This window comes from Acanthopagrus latus, chromosome 22 (genome assembly GCF_904848185.1).
Source record: "Acanthopagrus latus isolate v.2019 chromosome 22, fAcaLat1.1, whole genome shotgun sequence".
NCBI lineage: Eukaryota > Metazoa > Chordata > Actinopteri > Spariformes > Sparidae > Acanthopagrus > Acanthopagrus latus.
In genome coordinates, this window is record NC_051060.1 from 21217119 (window position 1) to 21238842 (window position 21724).

At 42.9% G+C, this 21724-nt stretch overlaps 1 protein-coding gene across 3 annotated transcripts in view; it reads left to right on the forward strand.

Annotated features, from left to right (window-relative positions):
• The window catches only part of pak5 (p21 protein (Cdc42/Rac)-activated kinase 5), a 74015-nt gene that overhangs the window by 10636 nt on the left and 41655 nt on the right, over positions 1–21724 (forward strand). Inside the window, exon 1 of one of the 3 annotated variants that reach the window (XM_037086130.1) lies at positions 14145–14227. The exons of 1 other annotated variant lie outside the window; for it this stretch is intronic. In XM_037086130.1, coding sequence (XP_036942025.1) covers positions 14173–14227 — 55 coding nt within the window. In that variant the 5' untranslated portion in view covers positions 14145–14172. Of the gene's footprint in view, positions 1–14144; positions 14228–21724 lie in introns of those variants that run through there. One more of the 3 variants, XM_037086131.1, reaches the window with a different exon arrangement.

The window sequence follows — 21724 nt, forward strand, 5'->3', positions numbered from 1 at the left end:
CTGTCTCATGCTGAATATTTAATGTTTCTTGGGACTTTATTTTGTTCACATCACCTGTAATATCATGCAAACTACTGTAGTCAGTAATGGTCTTTGAAGTAATGCCTACTAGGAAGTAATGTTTACTTCTGTAGGCAGGCTTATAAGCTACTTCGCTTAATTGTTTACGTGTCTTCTCTTTTGTATTTTTGGTTTTGGGATTTACATGTATTTGCTGAGTGATGGGACATATATCTGAGAGCTGTCATGGTTTATGTCACCTGACATCTTCATGAGCGTCTGGGACTTTATTATGTTACTGTTACCTGTCGTCGTCTTGTGAGGTAATGTGTATGAGCCAGTTTCTGGTGTATGTAGGCTGATCAGCTAGTTAGCCTCGCAGCATGTTAAAGCAGATAAACGCACCTTTACATCTTTCTCTTCTACAGTATATTTAGTTTTGGAAAGACAAAAAAATAGATTCACCACCCTTGCAGAGTCTTTAAATCCTGAGTATTTTCTGAGTCCTAAGTCCTGAGACTGAGGGGAGTGTCAGTGTTTACACCACGAGCACAGGAACTTTGGACTGGGATGAGCTTAACTTAAGTAGAAATCTGTGCAACACAACTTCATAATGTCAAAACGTTTATTTCTTCCCTTTTTATGATACCTTAAGTCAACTTTTGAATGTTTCCGACTAGAAGTCCTTTACATTATTTTGCACCGTTAATACAGCCACATTTCCTCAAACGTCATCTCGAGGATCTCATATATTATCAAGGGTTTTAAGGATAGTTTTTTTTAGATAAGTAGCAGCCGTTATGTTAAGCATATAACCAGACATGAAAATCAGTACATTGCCATTGGCTGTGTTTTCTGATAGACTGTCCTTGGACATGCATGATGCCTGCTACATCTCATCTTGCACATGCCAATCATTGCCTTTGTCGGTACATCTGTGTGAGGTGTGTGTGGATGTGCTCTAATTTATTTATAGCATTTATATTTAAATATACAATGACCGTATTCGTAAAAAGTGTGTTTGTATTTACTTTGTTGTGAGATACTGGACTCCAGAGCAGAATGGTTTCATCAGATGCAACTCTAAAGATGAACTGATGAGACAGGAGAGAGTGAGACTCTGAGAGCAGAAAGAAAGAGAGACAGAAAAAGGAGTGAAGAGAAAGAGTTGCGGGGCAAAACAAGCTTAGCTTAACCGTGCGATATATGAGACTGAGAACACACCCGGTGTCACTTTGTATTAGTTGCACATCTGATATTAACAGGCTCTGACTGTATTATCAACTCCTAATTCTTTTTTTCTGGGATACAGTGAGTAAAGCAGGCATAGAAAAATAGAGCCAAAGCATCCAGCTACATACAGCAAAAACCTTTTACACTTCAATGACACATTTCAATGAGACATTTAGAACTGACAGAAGAATCTAAACACTTCATCTTGTGAGCAAAAAGCAAAGCAAAATGTTCGGTCCCTTCCTTGTTCTGTCTCTCATAAACATCTCATGACCTCTTAGACTCATGTTGCGACCCCTTAGGCGGGTCTCGACCCGCACCAGAGAAGCTCACTGGAATCCGGTCACAATCTGTAGCTGCTGGTGGGGGCTACCAGCAGGATCCAGTGGCTATATAGGGTGTGCATATCTGTGGCTTTTACTTAGGCCTTAGCACTCAGACACACACACACACACACACGCCCACACATTCATGCACAAACTCACATATCGACACACGGTGGCCCTAATCCCGGCACGTTATCAGTGAGCATCAGTGTGTGAAGTCATGTGGACCGGTATGAGTCAGCGGCTGAGCCTCAAACTCTCTGCAGCTGAGATCCGCTGATGGGAGCTTCTCCACTGGACGCATGTCATCCCTTCACACCCCGACCCGCCACTGCCCAGCAGCCCACGTTAGCTCAGAGGCTGTTTGGCGGAGAGAGAAGACAGGATATATTTAGCATTTCAGGAAGATAAGAGGAGACCAGTCGAAAGTCACATGTAGTCCATAATTGTCAGTTTGCAGACTTCTGGCCGTTACTGTAATCTAAAAATGACCTGTGCCAATTGTTTTATCTTACAGAGTACAAAGAGATGCTTTGTTTTATTCTCGAGAGACTCCGGATAGAGAGCAGATTTTGTTAATCCACAAATGTTTCATTTTTTCTTCTCAACTGAATTTTTTTCTGTGGCCTGTATTCACACAGTGAATTCAGAACATGTTTCTGTATCGACTGATCATTTTGCCATCAGTGGAGCAGGTTGTGGATTTGTCCACACTGATATTCATACTGACCCTGCATCAGTACGGTTGGAAAGTTATTCCAGAAGCATGTTTTATTATATTTGTAGAAAGTCTCTTAATATCCAGACAGCAATCAATAAATCAAATGCTCTGACAAATAAAAGCCAGTATCTGTGGCAGTATCTTATAAGCCTGTCCACTTGTTTCATTTCATCCGTGAGATAATATACAGGCCACCTGTCTGTCTACGTATGTAACGGCCCGTCTGCCTGCACTCATTGCACATGAAAAGAGTCTTCCACAAGGCTAAGCTGATGTACTTCTAAAGATATGAGCGATCTAGTCACACAGAATGGCAGAGAAAGTGTGGCCAGATTTTCCCAAAACATGCTAGCTCGACAGTCTCACATATGAGTGAGGCGTGAGGTAGCTGGATATGGTTGGCAGTGACTAAGATGAGCTGCATCTTTATCAAACAGCTGCTAAACTTGTTGTTCAGCAGCTCGCTCACTGAGTAGCACAAAGCAAACAGGCCCTGAGCCAAAGAACAGAGCTGCTGTAGCAACAGGCTGTGAACCAGTTCAGAGGCTGCATCTTTCCAAGGACCCGACCTTTGTGGCCTTCGAAGGCGAGTCCTTCGGAGAGACCTTGTGAAGCGCATCAACCGTTGTTAAGTGGGATGGTCTAGCCTTCGAAGCATTTCCTGGTTGTGTCACCAGATTTATTCTTACGTCATGATTTCTGCCGCCCAGCCCACGAAAGTGACGATCTACGCCACGCGATGTCGCCATTTTCTTTCTTTCTTTCTTTCTTTCTTTCTTTCTTTCTTTCTTTCTTTCTTTCTTTCTTTCTTCTCTTTTGGGCGTGCATATATCTTGGTATATGTGAGGCTGCGAAGGATAGTAGTCATGCATCCTCCAAAAAGAGGGAAAAGAAGGCCGCATTTGGAGGAGCCTTTGAATTGGGACAGCTTTCACACGGCGTTGTTTATTACCTTGTGCATGGTTAAAGTTTTGATCAGTGATCTTTTCATTCACACATATTTTATTTTTGCTCTTCTATCTCCAGTTTTATGTACCGCAATAATGCGTCAGCCTGCGCCAGTTCATCAAAGCGTTTACAAAAACCGAAACGACATTACCGGAAAAAAGATCCCGGAGACAAACGGTCTGAGAGTTTAGAGAAAAGCACGGCTACTGAAATGAAAGGGAATATTTCAAAGACAAGAGTAAATTAAACATCAGCTTTACCTTCCATAGATGAAAGAGACTTGATGCAGATGTGTCGTAGTGAGTGCTGCTCAATCGGGAGCTGTTTTTTTTTTGGGGAACTGGTTGAGTTTGCTGCTTGGTTGTTGTGACTATTATTATTTTGTAGCGGTGTCTACATTTAATAACTCTGTGTAAGATCAATAGACCTTTTGCCAATGTAATGCAAATGTTTCTCTCTGACAGTATGTACGCAATGTGTTTGATTCATGGTATCTGTGTAATGTAGAAATTACAATCTCTGCAGACGTAGCTTGTGTTTCCAGGCCTGCGCTCTGAATCTCCACACAGTATTTACACTGTGCCAACGCTGGAGAAATGTCTCGCAGAACTAATATCATTCTGAAACAGTTATGTCAGACAACAGATGGAGCCTGTGGGGAACATTGTTTGTAACAAACTGAAACCAGCGAGCACCAGCATCGACTTTCCGTCCATAAATGGCCTGGACACTTTCACAATGTTCCAAAAGAGAGTTGCTCTCTTTATGAAAGTCGATCAGATGTAGGTCAACAGTTTTTAGGGTGCTGAGCGTCGAGTCCCACGACAACTACCGGTATAAAACCTGTAAGAGAGCAATCTGGATAGCTGGTCTGACTTAACTGCTGGTGTACAGATGTGAGTATAAAGAGAAATCAGGTGGATCTATATGAGCTACTCCTGACTCTCTGGTGGCTTAATGTTTGACTCTTTCATCTGACATCCACCTTCCTGTAACCCTGCCGAGGTTTCACTCTGGATTCATCACCTTCCACAGCCTTAATCTTCCCTGCTAGGAGCCCGACTGGTTTATTATTATTCTTTTGTATCATCATATTATCTGGTGGGGGGCAGTAAATGCTATAGTATTGCTTTTTGCATGTTGGTAACAATACATCCTCAGACCTGAAGGACTAAACAGGTGCCTCTGACTCCCATAACAACATATATCACCGTCCTCAAAACATCCTGATGGTTGCATCACGAATGCCTTTGTTGTTTGCTTGCTATTTAACTTAACCATCTAAGTAAGTCTCTGTTGAGTTTTGGTAATGCACTTGAAGCTAACATCCTTCTTTTGCTCTTCATACTTTGTCGTAATTGAACATGAACTGTAAATATGGGTCATAATAACGTCCTTCCAGTTGAGCTTTGATTGTAAATTGGTGAGGATAGGCTGTGGAAAACTTTACCGTTTTGATAGTAAGTTAGCAATCATAGGGAAATGTTGTTAACGTGGACATTTTGAACTTTGAAAGTAGCAAAAGAAAAAGAAAACCAGAATGTAGTAAGGAGATTTATCCCAACTGTGTTTTTCTGTGAAATTCTGCTGTTTGTTCTCTGCAGATGTTTCGTTCTTCTAAGGATAAAAGCACGACTGGCTGCTTTGCTATGATACAGTATTTGCCTGAGTTCAGTGAAAGGATGGCCCCTTCTATACATGACTGTGCTCTCGATAGGATAGAAGCAATGTCCTCTGTGCGGGCCTGTCAAGACAGTAATGTAGGTCAACAGGTATAAGCCTGCATCCACCATCTACAGCTAAAGACAAGTGGGGTGGAAGAGGAGGCAGTGGGACGTTAAGCATCGCACAGAGAGGGATGGATGGTGGAGGGGGAAGGAGATTAAGTGGGAAGGGAGGCGGCTGATTGGTCCACAGGCTATAGTGGTGGTCTGATCAATGTTTTATAAGTGTCACTACTCTGTTTGTAGGTTAGACTTATCTTTCCTCTCACATGTTTGGGCTAATGGTCGGGGCTGTGAGTCATACTGGGCTGTGTCGTTGAGATAACCCCCTGGCATTGTGTGTGTGTGTGTGTGTATGTGTGTGTGTCTTTGTTGTTCAACCAATGCAATTAACCAGCAATGCAATCAGCCAACATTACTTTTAATTTTGAGAGCATGAAACCATTTAATTCATGGCATCTGAGGCTGAACAGCAGCCTTGTTATATGTGTTTACGTTGCCATGGCTGCAGTCCTGCTGGGATGTTGACTACGCCGACGTGTTTACGGACGCCTTCCTGCTGAAATGTCTCCGATTGGTTCAGCATGAGACGATATAATCGAATGCAAAGTCTCATTTTAATTGCTTTATACATTTTAGATTATATCGTTGATCTATTTGGCATGTAATAGCAGAATAATACGTCAGATTCTGCACACGGAGAGCAAAATCAAGATCAAGATGTGATTCATGTACCTGTTGAACATAATTTCCTCATTGTGCCTCTTTATCCTCATGGTTTTTTTTTTATCTTTTCTCTCTGTCCACACTCAAGTAAGCAGTCACTTGACCTGTTGCTCTTTAGCACGAGGTCACACCGGTGCCTCTTCACCGTGTATAGGTGGCTTTTCTGAGGATTAATGACCGTACGAGAAGTGTCTCGGAGCAGCGGTGTAAACTGGATAGTCCTCCGCTTTTACGGCGAAAAATCCCAGGCTGCATCATCTGTCAAAGCTGACATTTTTTTCTTCGCGTCCTTGGCTGAAATGTGAGGGATTGATGCTCTGTCAGAGTTATCCAGCTCATAAACAAAAGGCCTTGCCACAGCTTTTACAGAGACACGACCCCGGCTATATCAGTCTCACACGTAGAACCTGTGCTGCCCTGTCAAAGGTCTTATTTAGACTCAAAAGCTGTCAAAATGGCTGTAAAATGAAGAGGTGTCATGCTTCAGTTAACCATTAGCTTTCCAGAATGGCAATTTTCCAATCACAGCCTAGCTGCTGTTTGCATGGCAGGCCTGACAAGCTTCAGATTTCCTCACATGAAGTGGAGGCTTGTAGCCGTGTAAGAGTGACACTATGCATTTAAAGTGGTTTGATGGTTTTTGTGTTAACTTTTCAAAAAAATAAAAACACTTTAGTAAAAGTTTAAGGACGGATGAGGCAACTCTGACCTACCTTTTTAGCCGTGATAGCGTAACATTGTTCAACATTTGTCAAACAGCCCTCAGAGCCTTTTCTCATTTAATGTTAAAAGTGAAAAAGTACAGCTTGAAAATATAAACAGTAAGGTTTAAATTGAATGTCTGAGCTAAGTAAGCCAGGCAACGAATCTACATATCTTATCTAAATCCCTTTATTAGACAAGTCAAGTTCAAACATTAAAAACATCAGCCTGAGAAGGCGTTTCCATCCATCCCGCTAATGTTAGCTTGATTAGCTACCTAGTTAAAGTTGGTGGCAACAGTCGTTTTAGCCAACAAAATCGGCAGTCAGCGGCTAGAAATCCAAATCCTTCACTTATGTTTCAAAGTCTGAATCAAGTAGCCATTGTTTCAAAATGTATAAAACATTTTTGTCATACTGTAACAACACTCATCAATGGTATTTGCGCTTGTGCCAGAGCTGATAGCTTCATAGGTGAAGTGACATTAGTGCCACATTAGTAGCACATCATTAGTGACATATGTTAGCTTCATTAGCTACCTAGTTACAGATGATAATGACTGCTCGCTACAGTCATTCTGGTGACAACAATCTATGGTCACTGGCTATAAATGAGAATCCTGCATTTGTTTTCCCCTGTCTGAAATCAAATAGCCCTTTTTTTTATATTATCAGAAATTATAGTTGTTCAGTCATTACTGTAAAGATTCATTTACAGTATTTGCGCAGTACGGGAGCTGATAGCTTGATAGCTGTAGCAACAAAATCATCAGTGAGAGGGATGTAAATCGCTTGATCTCATCGTTGCCGTTAGCCGTGCTTTGTAAGTGCTATACAATAACCACAATAAAACACACATATCCACACTTTATATTCCAAACACACGCTCAGATGCAGGACACACGCTGGGCCGTCCTCTCTAATGCACACCTTGCCCTGGCGGTTTTCAGTTGGAGAACATTAATACACGACAACAGGCCCAGTTCCCTCACTTAAACACGGCTCAGCCCATTCAGAGGCCGGCTGGCTCCAACAAACTCCTTAACCCACCTCGTCTTTTTACATCTCTGCCTTAACCATTTTCCCATCGCGCCAGGAGGGGAAGGCTTCTTGCCGAGCTATCAATAATGAACGATAAAGTCGAGGGTTTAACATGCTTGTGTTGATAATGGAGTGGAGAAGGGGGGGGGGGGGCAGGCTTTCAAAGAACAGAGTGCTTTTAGTGTGAAAGAAAAAAAAAACCAACCCACCAACAGGAAGTGCTGTGTTTTTAATGGTCAGGACCTGTAAAGCTGTGGGTCAGTTTTCAAGCATCTACTGTCGCAGATGGTTAATGACTCATTGACAAATAGTCATCGCTTACATTAATGTACTGTTTTCTTAATGTATAGTCACATTCTGTCCTGTAAATAGATATTAAAAGCAGTGAATTAACAGAAAATAGACTTAATGTTATGAATTATTCTTAAAATCAAGAATGGGGAGCAATGAATTTATTGATGACAAGTAAGGACAATGGTACTTATTAAGGAATGCATTCACAAAGAGTGTAATCAATAACTAGCTGGTTCTATTTTTCAGATTTTCCTTATGATGTCATCGCAACAGGGATTTCTCTTCTTCTGTGGTAGTTCTTAGGGCTGCACAATGAATCAGAATACAGCTGAGATCAAAATATAGCAGAGCGCAATATCCAAATTGCAGAAGCTGCAGAAACATTTGGCCTACATTTCAGTAAAATCTGGGTCAGTTTTAATCATGAAACCCGAGGTAGTCTGGAGGACCTCCGGGTTAAGAATGGCACTGAGATATGTCAGTAAGTCATCCCCGACGTGTGAGTGCCTGGGAACATTTTGACCTTTCTTTTCCCGCCTCTCAGGAGCAAAGCTGACTGTAGTGTGTCGCTCTGAACACCGTTTGAATACTTGATAACCACGTGCACCGGAGCAAATCAGCAACAGTGATAAAACCTGACGGAGGACGCCTGATGTATTAAAGCACTGTGAGTCGTACAGTGCAGGCAGATATACTCATAGATTAAAAAACAAAACAAAACAAAACACTGCGCTCTAATTGAAACGATAATAAGCCGCATTGTTTCACCAGGCAGAAGCCATTTTCTTGTAATCACACAGTTATCTGCCGTCAGTCTCTGTAACGTCTCAGCTGAATCAGACGCTACGGAAACATAACGGCTAAGATTTCGGCTCAGTGGGCATCGGTAGCTGACCATCACACAAATCCACATAGACACACACATGCGCGCTCGCACACACGCACGCTCATCCAGATGCTAACATAAACAAATAGTCACAGAGAGCCCTGCAGTGTTGCCAGTCATCCTCTTTATGTCTGACTGCTTTTAATTGGAATGGCAAGTCTATGAAAAGACTGCTCTCAGTTTATAAAAAAAGAAAAAAAAAAGGAAACACTGGCCTCTTCAGTCTGGACGCAGACGACGTCTGCATACAGATGTTCGCCCTGGGGCACTGAAACTAATACCATATGGCCGAGCCTTTTCTCTTCACGTGCTTGATAGTGTTGATAGCGGGACTGAGAAATGGTTTTTCCCCTCGTTCTTTATCAGTGTAACGGTTTCTGTCGTGCAGCACAGAGACGTGGCTTTATCTGCTTCACATGTCGGCGGAGGTGTGCGGCGTGTTATTTTATATTTTATATGCTGTGAGCGAACAACGAACATACAAAAGAAACAGCAACAGGTGTATAAAGCACAAACACTTCCCGTGTACATGTATTTGGACTTTTATTAAAGTCTTGATTTTCTTTTTTTTAATTTTGGTTCACTGTGGAAGTTTTTGTGCATGTGTCACTGAGTTAATTCCACATGTTGAACCCTGCAAATTCTTAATGGATCAATGTGTTGGACAGCTGCATTTTTCAAAGTCTGAATTATAAACTGTGATCTCACACTAATGGATGCTATGTCAGGTTTCAGTGAGGTGTTGGCTGAGGAAACAAAACAAAAAAAAAAAACAGGTAAATTGCTATTTGAATGATGTGAATGAAAATCTCAGAAAAAGCCAATAATCCCAAAGTTTCTCAGTATAGAATTGAGCGTTGATGCCAAGATCTAATAGTCCTGGTGATCAGGTGTCTCGAGGCAGTGTGATGTCATTGTTTAGGAACAGGTAACGAAGTCACGGTCATTTTGTTTTAAGGCGCTGTGTCAGGTGAGGGCGTCAGGTGCATGACAGCGTTCTTACAACAGCAGGAGGATGCAACAGCGGATGTGGTTCACAGCTTAGGAAGGCAAATAAAGTTAAAATACAAGCAAACACATCAATAATCAAGTGTTTTCACTATCAGAGTCACAGAGTGATAATTGTCAGAAACTGCTAATATCTAATTGTATGATGATTGACAGGAATTCAAAACCTGATGCTTATATACTAGTTTAAGTGGGTTTGCATTGTGAATGTGAGGCTCTGTAGTCCAAATCTTTACCTACGGCCATGAACTTAATTGTGTTTACAAGCGGCTGAGATGCGGTGGTGTCTGGTCTCGGAGCTTGTGGGTGAAAGTGCTCCTCCTTCCTGTCGAAACGAGACGGGGAAGCCGGTGATAGTATTTCAGGCGCTTGCTAACTGGAAGCAGATCCAGAACGCGCTGGGAGGGAGAACGTATTCCATACAGCCGGGGGAAGGCCTCGGGAGGAGCTGGAGGATGTGGCCAGGGGGGAGAAGGATGTCTGGGCTAATGTAGTGGGCTAATCTAACTAAAGTGTCCATCAGAAGACTGAACCAGGATAAGTGGCGGAAGATGGATGGGACAACATCAGCCAGCCATTCGCTGTTTGACAGAATCCTCGTCTGTCCAATGTAATAGCATGACCTCTTCTTCACAAGGCAGGAATATCAAAACCTCCCGTGATATTTAATCTCAGAACTCATGGAACAGAAGAGACATTTTCAGGGTTTTAGTTTAGCTTTACTGTGCTTTTAAAGCCACGCAGCTGCACACATGTGCACAAACTCTGTCTCAGGCAGTGACACACGCTCCTCTGTCCTCAGGACGGCAGAGATCTCATTTAGATAACTCTCCTGATCTCTCAGTACCTCCCAGAGTCGCCCTTCCCCGCTATATTCATCCATTATGTTACCACATGAGGCGATAGCAGCAACTTCAGCTGATCCCTCCACGTGATAGCGAGAGATCAGCGAGGGACTTGAAGACGGCGTCTGAACTGGATATCCTGCCATTTCACACATTATCTGACAGTCTGCCGAACATTACCAAATACTCGCTTCGGAACTAAAACACGTCACAGGGAATCATCATCATCATCATCATCATCATCATCATCATCATCATCATCACATTATCATTTATCTCACAAGAAAGCAGCTTTTGACAGTTGTTAGAGCCGCCTATTAGCCATGTGCAGGCTGCTGTATCAGTGCTTTTAAAGAGCGGGCTGCTCAGCGTAGCCAAATCAGCCTCAACTGCCATAATTCTACTGGTGTCTCTCTCTATTTAGTCTGCAGCTGTCCCTGTAGCTCCCCGCTTGTGTTACCCCTCTGCATGTGTATTTGTGTTTGGCAGAGAGGGAGAGAGACTGACGGCCTGTATGAGACCCTTGAAGGTGGCATGTGTATTTATATCCAGTAGTACTTGTGGAGGGGTGTGTCTGTTGCTCCAGTCTTTTAACCATCAAACACTTTTCTCTCTCTCTTCTCCATAATGCTAAAGCAGCTTTGTGGGCGAGTGGCCTGATATCAAAAACTCCAGGAACCACAGCCAACCACCAACCAGAGACGCATTGAGATTTGACTCTGTGTTAGAGCTGCAGTCGATTAATTGCTTCATCAGTCCTTGTAATATATATTAAACATAAATATTTTGATAATCGATGAGTCATTTGACAGGCGGTGTTGGCAACATGGCGACTGCTAGCGGCCTGATGGCAAAAACAACTGCAGGACTGCTGGTTTTTTTGAACCGTCTCAAGTCTCACACTGATATTTGTTCCTAAGGAGGGACACGTATCAGTCGGGGATCAGACTCAGATGCAACACCAGCGCGCTCCATTGATGAATTGCCCGTCCGTTCACTCTCCCTCTCGCTGTCTTTATGTCCTCCATCTGCTGGGTTCGTTTTATTTTGCAGTGCAGCGTTTCCACAGTTGCTCCATCGTTACCTGGGGATAGTGACCGGGGACAACAGTGCCGCTTCCTGTTTTGGTTGCGCAAATTATAGATGAGCTTCCTTTGTGCTGTAACTCGACCTTTGTTTTTCCTGGAAGAAATTCAGCGACAGTGAGACTTCTAGGGAGCAAATCTACACATGGACACAGTGATTTTTATACGACAAATATACTGTGAGATCAATGTTGACCGCAGAATGATAAGTTAAGGGGAAAAAAGGTCTTCTACTGTCAGTTTAAGTAAGTTATCAAGGAGAGATGCCAAGTATAATATTACAAGGTCATGGTCTTTGTTTTACACGACCGAAAACTGAATATTTTTTTGTTTTTGATTGCAGGATTTCTCATTTCACGAGACTAATCAAGAAAATAATCGCCTGATTACTTGATAACGAAAACAACTGTTAGTTGCAGTTTTTAATATTGTAGTTACCAGTTATGAGTTCTGTTGAGTGATTATTTCAGCAAAATCATGCACATTGTGCTGTTTGGTTGTTAGTCACATGACATTTAACCAAAAATCTGGTTAGTATTATCAATAGTTATTACTTTTTGATTTGAAACTGATGATTTGACACCCTGTATGCGTAAGAAATGAATTCATACACATTGTTCTGCATCAGAAAATACATTAGATAAGAAACATTATATGACCAGACAGTTGGTATATTATTATTTGTTTTCTCTGCTCCTGACGACTAGAATGACGGCTGTTTTTTTTAATATATTTATTATTATTTATTTTCTAGGTTTCTCAAAGCATGTAAGGTTAAGGTTAGAGAAAAGTTATAGTCTTGGTTAAATATTTGAAAAAATTAATATTCACTTGGAGCGAGAGACAGGAACCGCTTATTTTTCAGAGAACATGAACCTGTAGCATCCTCATCATCGTGCTCCTGCGCTCTGTATCCATCCACCCTGTGACTCCTGTGTTAGGACGCCACAACGCATTGTTAAGGAATGTAATCCACACAGTTGAAAGACTTCTACACAGTGAACTATGCACTGTGCTGAGGGCTCCGTCGTGAATAAACATGATGTGCTGCTAGAAGCTCGACCATGAATGTTATGAAAACACTGAAACTGTTTGGACTGAGCGCCATGAAAACATCCAGCTGTTCTTCAGACTTTCCTCGTCCCTGTAACACCACATCTAGAGTGCACTACTTGAATTTATACTCCAAACAAATGACCTGCTGCTAGTTTTAGCTCCTGTTAGCACAGTTAGCTGTGCGGCTAGTGATCTAGACTGGAAGCAAAAAGGGTGAGCCAGGGCTAGCTGGTTAGCATGCTAATATCTCTGCGACACAATGCATCAACGTGTTTGATAAAACCTCAAAACTTTTATTGCTTCACATTCTGTTAATAATCTTATATTTGCACATCACAGTGTTTGGATGTGACAGATGGAGAACATTACTACTTTGAGCTTCTCATGCATCATGTATTACTTCCTGTTACAGCTCATGTTTGCAGATTTTTAAAACACGGAGCTGTCAAACACTGCAGACTGGAGGTTAAACCTTCTGTCCCGTGTGTGTGTGTGTGTGTGTTTACTGCTGTGTATTTTGTACAATATGAGCTGATAAATGACAGAGTGTGTGATGCAGAGGTGTAGCATGTCATTTCATTTCAAGCGCCCTCTGCTCACCACTCTTCTCTCCGTCTCTCTCTCTGCGAGGGGAAATACGTCTAATGTAATCCTAACAGCCTCAGCACCGCCTGTGTGAGTGTGTGTTTGCCCTCAGCGCAGGGCCCGTCCCTGGCTGCCACCGCCGAACGTCCCCTCAGCTTCGGCAGACGGCCAGAGTCTGTCACAGCCGCTGACTGGACCAGCTGTTTGCTTCTCTTTCTTCCATCTTATCTCCTCCGTCGCACTATGTGTCTTCCTCTCTGTGACAGAGCAGTGATAGGGCGCCTGGTGGTGCAGCACTTGACACCAAAGTTGATATCCACACATGCTGCCGTCGGAGGGAGACAGTTTTTTTGTGTGTGTCTGTGTGTGTCTGTGTGTGTCCGTATGTGTGTGTTTGACGGGGCAGGCGGGACACAAACACCATCCTGTTGGATTGTGGGAACACAGAGGACACTTGTGCTCTTTGTTTGTTTGTTTTTTTTTTTTTTTGACAGACAGAAAAGCGGGAGGAAGACAGCGAAGGTCAGAGGGTGCTCGGTTTGGGACGCAGCCGGTCAAACCCAGTTAGGCAAACAATGAAAGCAAAATGGGATGGGTCCGGGCTTAAGCTGTCTGGCCGTGCTTTGGTCCAGGCTGCTGGCGTAGGCACTTTTTTATGCCCTGTACGTCTCACATCGGGAGTTATCAGAGCGTGCAGGCAGGGACAGTCACAGCAGCAGCAGGCCGGCAGTAGTAGTAGTAGTAGCAGCTCGCTGGGGGCTGCAGAGGGTCCCGGATCTGACCTGATTTGTCAATTTGATATCTTCACTGAAGTGTTGCTCCTCCGGGGAATCATTGGCTTATAATTCGGCAATCATGTGTCGAGCAGGGGACTCGCTGTTTCATGTTTTGTTGGGAGAAAATTGAGGTGCATAATGGATTTATAAGGGGTGTAATTTGACATCAAAGAGCGCAACATCTGAGAAGGGACTGATTGTCCTGCACTGTCTCGCTATGGCTCATCCAGAGCACTTTGATTGGCTGAAAGAAAGCGTCAGTTTTTTGCCAGGTAAGAACAGCATTTTTAAACGTGAGTGCAAATAAAACAAGTGTCAGAACTTGGATGAGATTCATTTCATCATCAGAGTTATAGATATATGTTACAGCTTTAAAATGTGATCTGAATGAGAGATATTACAAACTTCTCAGCAAAAGATTAAAAAAAAAGTCAGTGTTTTCTTTAGCCTAAAGTTGTTTACCACTCTGCAAATGCATCTACGGGGAATGGAAGGTGAAATCCATGTCTGTGAAAACAGTTTTTTAAGCCAATTAAATCATCTGAAGGAACAAGGTCTGGAGAGAATGAGTGAATGCAAATGGGACAGAATTGAACGGCGCACAACAAAGCGGGCCGGGACAAAAGAAGGGAAGGACAACAGAGCCGAGAAACTATTGATGAGGACGGAGGAGCACGTTTTTTCCTCGCTTTGTGCATTTTTTCCGTCACTCAGACCAATTAAAGCTGCGTTCATGAACACCGGGGGAAAGTGTGCGCGCAGAAATGTGCAATCACGTTTTGATCTGTCGCCTGTGAAACATTTGACCTTTTTAATTCAATCCGGAGCGCCACCTCTTCCCTGTAGTGGCAAGCGAAGCCGAGAGCGTCGCCCCCTCCCTCAACTTGTTTATCAGAATGAACTTGTGTCCTTTTTCATGTCGCATTTTAAATTATGTATGAAATGTATTTGCATATACTTGTGCGTGAGTCAATGTTCTGCATCTCAATACCAATTTATGCCTCGAAAAATTACAGTCTGAGGGATGCGAAATTAATGCAGTGTTTGGAAAACACATGAATACGTCACGCTGCCGCAGAGCGCTAACATGCGCTTAGGAAGCAAAAATAGACACAGTATATATTCAAACAGCAACACACACACACATGCGCACACACAGTCTGCTGTAGTGCAGGACAGGTTCCAGTGAAAGTGTGTGTGTTGAGGTGTTGTACAAAAGAGGAAGTGCCTGTGGAGGCTCAGATGGTGACAGATGGTTTGGAGACAAATCAGCCTGGGAGTCAGGATCTTTGCCCTGAGACTAGCCGCCGCTTTACGCATGTGTGTGTGTCAATGTGTTGGTATGTATGAGTGTATGTGGAGTGTGTTATGTCCTACGCATGTGTCTTTTAGAGCTGAGAATATCTGTGGACCATACAATTTGATTCCGTCTCAAAGGGCTGAAATTGTAAAACAGTAATCTCACTTAAAACTGTTTTATTTCTATACATGAATCAGCACTGGCACCATTCCATTCATCTTGTTCTTGTGAACGCAGCATCTCTCCGGAGGGAGGTTTTTTGTTTTTTTTTTCCAATTTGGCACAAACGCCCACTTGGACTCAAGAATCAGCTGATTAGATAATTCATGGTCAAAGTTCAAAGGTCACTGTGACCTCACAATACATATTTATTGGCCGTAACACTATTTGAGATTTCTCACAAATGCCTTATAGATGAAATAACATAGTAAAGCGACGACATTTTGTATCCAAAAAGGTCAAAGTTCAACTCTATACCTGCCAACATGAGGCTGGAGAAAAAGGTTGTTTATCTGAGATATTGACAAATGACCAACCCTCATCGCCCCCGCCCCGTATATAACCCTACACCGAAGAACTGTAAGTACAAGAATGTAAAAGTAGAATTACTTACGAAATGACCTCATCTTTAGGTCCAGAGGTCAAAAAAGTGTCAGTAAAGAGGAAGGACTTGCACCGAGTGGAGTAAAGTTTATTTCCTCACCCAATTTCAGCTGAAAACCAACCAAAGTGGAGGGAACGCAAGATCAAGTGAGAAAACACCCGTTTGATTTGTGTCACTGTGAAATATCAAAACTGCAGAAACACTTTCCAGGCCTTTATTCAACATCATAACTCAGGAACAGAGCGACAACAGAGACGATATTTCATTTGGTTGATACTGAATTCGTGACATTAATCTTTGTTGGCCTTCTTGAAAGCTCCGTCAGGGATCCACCTTTTACAATTAGTAGCTTCTTTCTACATCCATATCTGAAGCATCGTAGTTAACCACAGGCTCGATGGTTTTGTGTGGTCATGTGATTATATAATGCACCTTACAACAGCAATGAATGGGTCTAACATCCACATCAGAGTATATTGCTTCCACACAGCGTACATCATCATGAAGCAGATCAATATGTATTTTTAGTAATTGGAGCTTTACTCAGCTGGAATAAAAACACACAACATACTACACACAAACACACACACACAAACACACAGCCGCAGCTCACTTCACTCTCACACAGCAAGATTAATGGCGTTTCATAATCTCTGCCATACATCACCTGGCTCGGTTTCTCATCAGAGTGACATTGTTACTCTTTGGCAGAATAACCTTGCAGGCATTAGTCTGAAACTTCACAAAGTGTTTTACAATCTGCCCATAAATTACAGCTCAAGAGGTGCTTATATGTGGCATCCAAGAGAAGTTGTGCACTAAGTAGTCCTTCCGACCTCTGCATGGAAGCGATTCCCAGAGTGCTCCTCAGTCCCAAACATGCCTCCGCTGTTGTGAGAGCGCAGCAGCTAAAAGCTCTCCAGGAGTATCTGTGGACTGTATGAGTGCAGGAACATGCGCCTCCATCTGCTGTCTTATACGCACTGAGTGGTGTTTACGTTTCCCCCCCACGTGTTGTTGTGTCTCTTAGCGGTTGAGCTTGGCCTAGACGACTTAAACCCTCCTAGTCTAATCTCATTCTCAAGACGCGCCATCTAGGTCAGGGGATTCCTTCTACTGTACGGCTGCTTACAGACCACAGATAAGGTGGAAGACGAAGTCCCCGAAACTTCACTACCAGCGTGGAACAGAAAGAGTTAGCGATGATAACGGTGTCAGATTTACCTCAAAAATCTGCAGCTGTTGGAGGAGTAATGAGTCTTCAGCACAGAAGTAAACAAAAGCACACTTCATGACATCATCACTGTCGCTAGAGGATCTTCTCAGCTCTCGCTAACAAGCATAAGCTAAAGCTAAATGCTGACACTCGGTGGAATGGACTGACTGACATTGTAGCTACGACCAGCTGCTCTATAGGATGATCTGCTCCCTTTGCCGAGGGACAGATTTCTCCCTCGGTGGCTGGAATTTTTGGCACTCATGCCAGTTGCACAAGGTTGGTCATGAGCCAAAGGACACGAGTTCACATGTGGGCTGTTCATGCAAATTGGCCAAAAAAGGGGGTGTGGCAGCTGGCCCGCCATTATGTTTGGGCAAAATCCTTCATTTAATAATCACAATATTCCCCCTGACCAAATATCTGGATAGACGATATTATTGACTTATCGCAAAGATGATATCTGGTCTCATGCAGATCTCTTGACTCGGTGTATTCTTTATATATGATTGTTAAAACGCTGCGCCGTCAGCCCGGACTCATTTGTACCTCGTCAGATGTTGATGGGCGTTACCTGCGCGGCCATGACAGCTCAGAGTGCATTTTCTTTTCAAAATAAAAGCCCGAAGACACCTGTTTGACATTCAATATTGTAAAAAAAGAAATATTGCATTTGACGGCAATATTGCGATGTCTGATGACATTTAATATCGGCCCAAGCCTACCAGCACTCATAATACTGAGGTACTTTTCTGTTAGCTTTTAGCATGTTAGCTTTTTTGCAGCTAAATGTTACAGCAGGTTCTCAGATTGTTTAATCAGTTCTGAAGTCTTTTGCACACATCCCTAAACTTGGACCTGGCTTAGAGACAACATGCACACACATACTTCACTGTCACTTTATCACAAGACACATGAGTTCTCAGTTTGATATGTCATCATGGGACGTGTAGTTCGTGTTTGAATATTGCTCTGAGGTAACAAGGGCTTCAGCTGCCGCATGTGTCAGCTGATGATTCAGTGCAAGGCTGCGATCAAGCCCTGTTTAGTCACCGTGTGTTCACTGCGGTGACCGCAGAGCACAAGTTTGCAGTCGCTATTTACAAAATATTTGAGCAGTGCCTTCTGTTGGACAGCTCCTCTCCCAGGACACTGTTCAGCTCCATCCTTGGCGTTGTCATTGTTGACTTTATTTCGGGAATGTCATCTCTAATCAGCGCCGTGCCTGCATGTCAGTGTTTCATCTTGTGAGAGCCAAACTGTGTTCGTGCTGTAAAAATAGTAACAAGGTCAGAAAACCTTGGGTCGATACGTGGAGGTTTAAGTGGACACCAGCCAGAAGTGAAGAAGGTTGCTGACATGTCGATGTTGCGTAAGAGATTTGTAGCTCAGCACAAAAAAAATGGGAAAGATGAAGGATTGTTGGAGCTTTGTTTCTGCCGGTTATCTAAGGGGACACCTGCGGAGCATTATAGTCATGTGTTTTTGTGAATCAGACCACGTGAATGACCAGAAAGAAAAAGAGCAATCATGTGATTCCTTAGACTGAACCAGTGGTTGTGCATGTTTTATGTTTTGAACATCAGGGCCGGTTATTTCCTGAAGCATGCAGCTGTATTTTTAATATTTTGAATAGTCAAAATTGAACATTGAGGTTTCATCCCCTGAGAAATTAACAGAAATGTATAATAATGCTTAATCCTGTGATGTTAATGAAAGTGAGAGAACATTTACGTTAATACTCTGAGCTGAGACCCGTTCTCCATCCAAGTTTTGTGGAAGTTCAGTTGTTTTGTGTGATCCTGCTGACAGACCAACAAACAACCAGACACGTGTGAACACGATCTCCTCGGTGGAGGTAATGACAGCATCGCCTGCATGAATTGTAAGCGACCGTCATTGATGAAAGCACGTCAGATTTACTGTGCAGAGTCACTGATGTGGTTGGACGGGACTGTTAACAACTGTATTTACCTTCAGGGCTGCAGTACTTTGGATGTGTTTCTTCTGTGATTCTCCCAATTTCAAAGTTAAAAGTTATATCTCAGTACTTTGCACACACATGATCATAATAAATGTGGAATCGTGGTTTGTTTTACACATAAACCCTGTCGAATCTTTCTGTTTCGCTTCAGGAGTGTCATGTTTCTTCTCGCAGCGAACGCAGCGTAGAAGGCAGAGTTGTGTAAACATGCCCGTGGGACGAGGTTTCTATCTATGACTTAACACCTTTTTGATCCAGTATTGAGCTTTCTAAAGGCAGCAGTGTGCTGCATGATAATCTGTTGTGCTGCGATTTCTGCCGCTGCACGCATCACAAAGAGCCTGAAGCCTTCTCAGCTTTCATCCTCTCTCCTCGACTCTTCACATTTTTGCCTCCTTTTCTTCCCCTTCGTTTCCTCCACGCGTTCATTTCTCTCTCTAACCTCCCCTCTGTGCTCTGCTTCTGTTCTTATCTGTCTCCCCCACCCTTCTCTCCCATCAGTCTATCGGTCCATCTTTCCTGTTTGAGGCCACTAATTTGGTCTGTCTGGCTCTCCTGTGGGGCAGCAAAGGAAATGATTGGGGAAGATCTCCGTGATTACATTTTTGTCTTGTCCATTTAAAGTTACATTTAGAAAAAGAAACTCTTTGGTGGCTTCTGTGATTGCATCTGCTCAGGAGGTACTGCCAAGGCTTAAGAGTTAGTCATTTTTCACAACTCAAACTGATTTTGCACGCTGCTGTGAAGACTTCATTAACCTCCTTTTTTTTTTTTTTTAAAGCAAATAACCAGAATGTTTGAAATGTCTTATTTAATGATTGACGGGTCGCTGCTTCTCACATACAGTCATGGTCAGAAGATCTCTGAGTGGAGCACAAACTACAAGACTTCTTTGTTGCAAAAAGTTTGGTTATATTATGTATTTATTAGCTGTCCTCTGAAAATGTGACCATACCTGCTGCGTCTAAAATATACATACAGTAATTCTGATACTTGGTTAAATGTCCCTTTGGCCATTTTCACCTCGATTAGCTGCTTTTGAAAGCCATCCACACGCTTCTGGCTGAATCTATGAAGCTGAAACTTAAATAAATCTGTTGGCTTTGTGGCTCGGACTTGATCCATCAGCACAGTCCACATGTTCTTGATGGGGTTCATGTCCGCGCTTTGGGAAGACCGATCCAAAACCTCAATTACAGCCTGATTTAGCTGCTCATTTACTACTTTTGATGTGTGTTTGGGATTATTGTCCCGTTGGAAAAAAACAATTGAACCCAGACTCAGTCTTCTGGCTAATGATTTTATGTTTTCCTGAAGAATTTGGATATAATCCTCCTCCTTCATTATTCTATTTACTTTCTTTGGAGCAGCAGATCCACTTGCAGCCAAACAGCCCCACAGCACGATACTACCACCGTCGTGTTTGACAGCAGGTCTTGGCATTGAAGGTCTCACCTTCTTTCAATTTTTGTATCATCTGCATCCGCATCAACTTCAGTCGAGCGTTAAGGTGTCGCGTCTGGAGCGTGAGGCTTCTTTCTCTCACGGCAGCCTCTCGGCTCATGTCGACGCAAAACACCCTCTCACCTGTCTTCCAGCAGATTCTGATTCCTTGCAGACTTGCTTTCTGGTGGTTTTTTGGTTGACTCTTGACCCTCCTGACCAGTTTTCTCTCAGCAGCAGGTGATAGTTTGCGCTTTATACTTACAGTTGTATGAACAGTGGATCTTGGGACCTGGAACTGCTTTGAAATGGCTCCAAGTGACTTTTCTGACTTGTTCAAATCAATAACGCCTGTGCAAACGTAAAGGTGTATCTTCTAAGAGCTGCAACATCATCTAGATATTAAATCTGCAGTTATTTTACTAAGACAGTCTTAATTATTAGGTTCAATAAAGGTTTTTTTTTTGCTTACTTTTTGCACATGTGCTTTACAGAGGCCAAGTAAATGAATGAATGTTTGGTATTGACCAGCACAGCAAACTTTGTGTGTGTGTGAGAGCCAAAACTGAGGGGAAGAATGAAAATAAGAAGGGGAAGAAGAATGGCTTTGTTTTTGTCGGAGGACAATGCCTCCTAGAAGGGAACGACACAATAGTCTCCATTCACAGCCACACCAGCAACATTTGTTCCCATGACTGGACACCACGCATCCACCCAAACCACCAAGACCACAGTGGGATTTCCAAACAGTTGCTCTCGGTTGTGGAGTAAAATCACAGGCAGGAGCAGCTGCCATACATGATGTCCGTCTGATCGCAGCTAACGTATCTGAACAGTAAAAATAATAAAAGTAAAAACCCAACGTAGCATCATTTCCTCCTTTTTCTCTTTATGCACTGAAGCATAATTTCTTTCCTGTTTGTTTATGTTACATAACCGAAGTGGACACTTGATCTTTCTAGCATGTTGGGACAGTTTTGCTTGTTCTTTTCCTTGTTTGTATCCTGCAGCATCATGAGGCCGAGCGTAAGCATGCTGCAGAACAGCACAGCGCAACATGAAACATCATCAGCTCCAAACTGCTGGTCGCAGCCAGTCTTTTGTAACGTATCTGTGTTACTTCGACTGTGCAGCTTTTCAGGCCTGGGAAGGAAGAAAACTAATTGATTGCTATAGCAACTTTGATAAAACCAGGGCCATTATCAGCTCACTCATCTTGCTT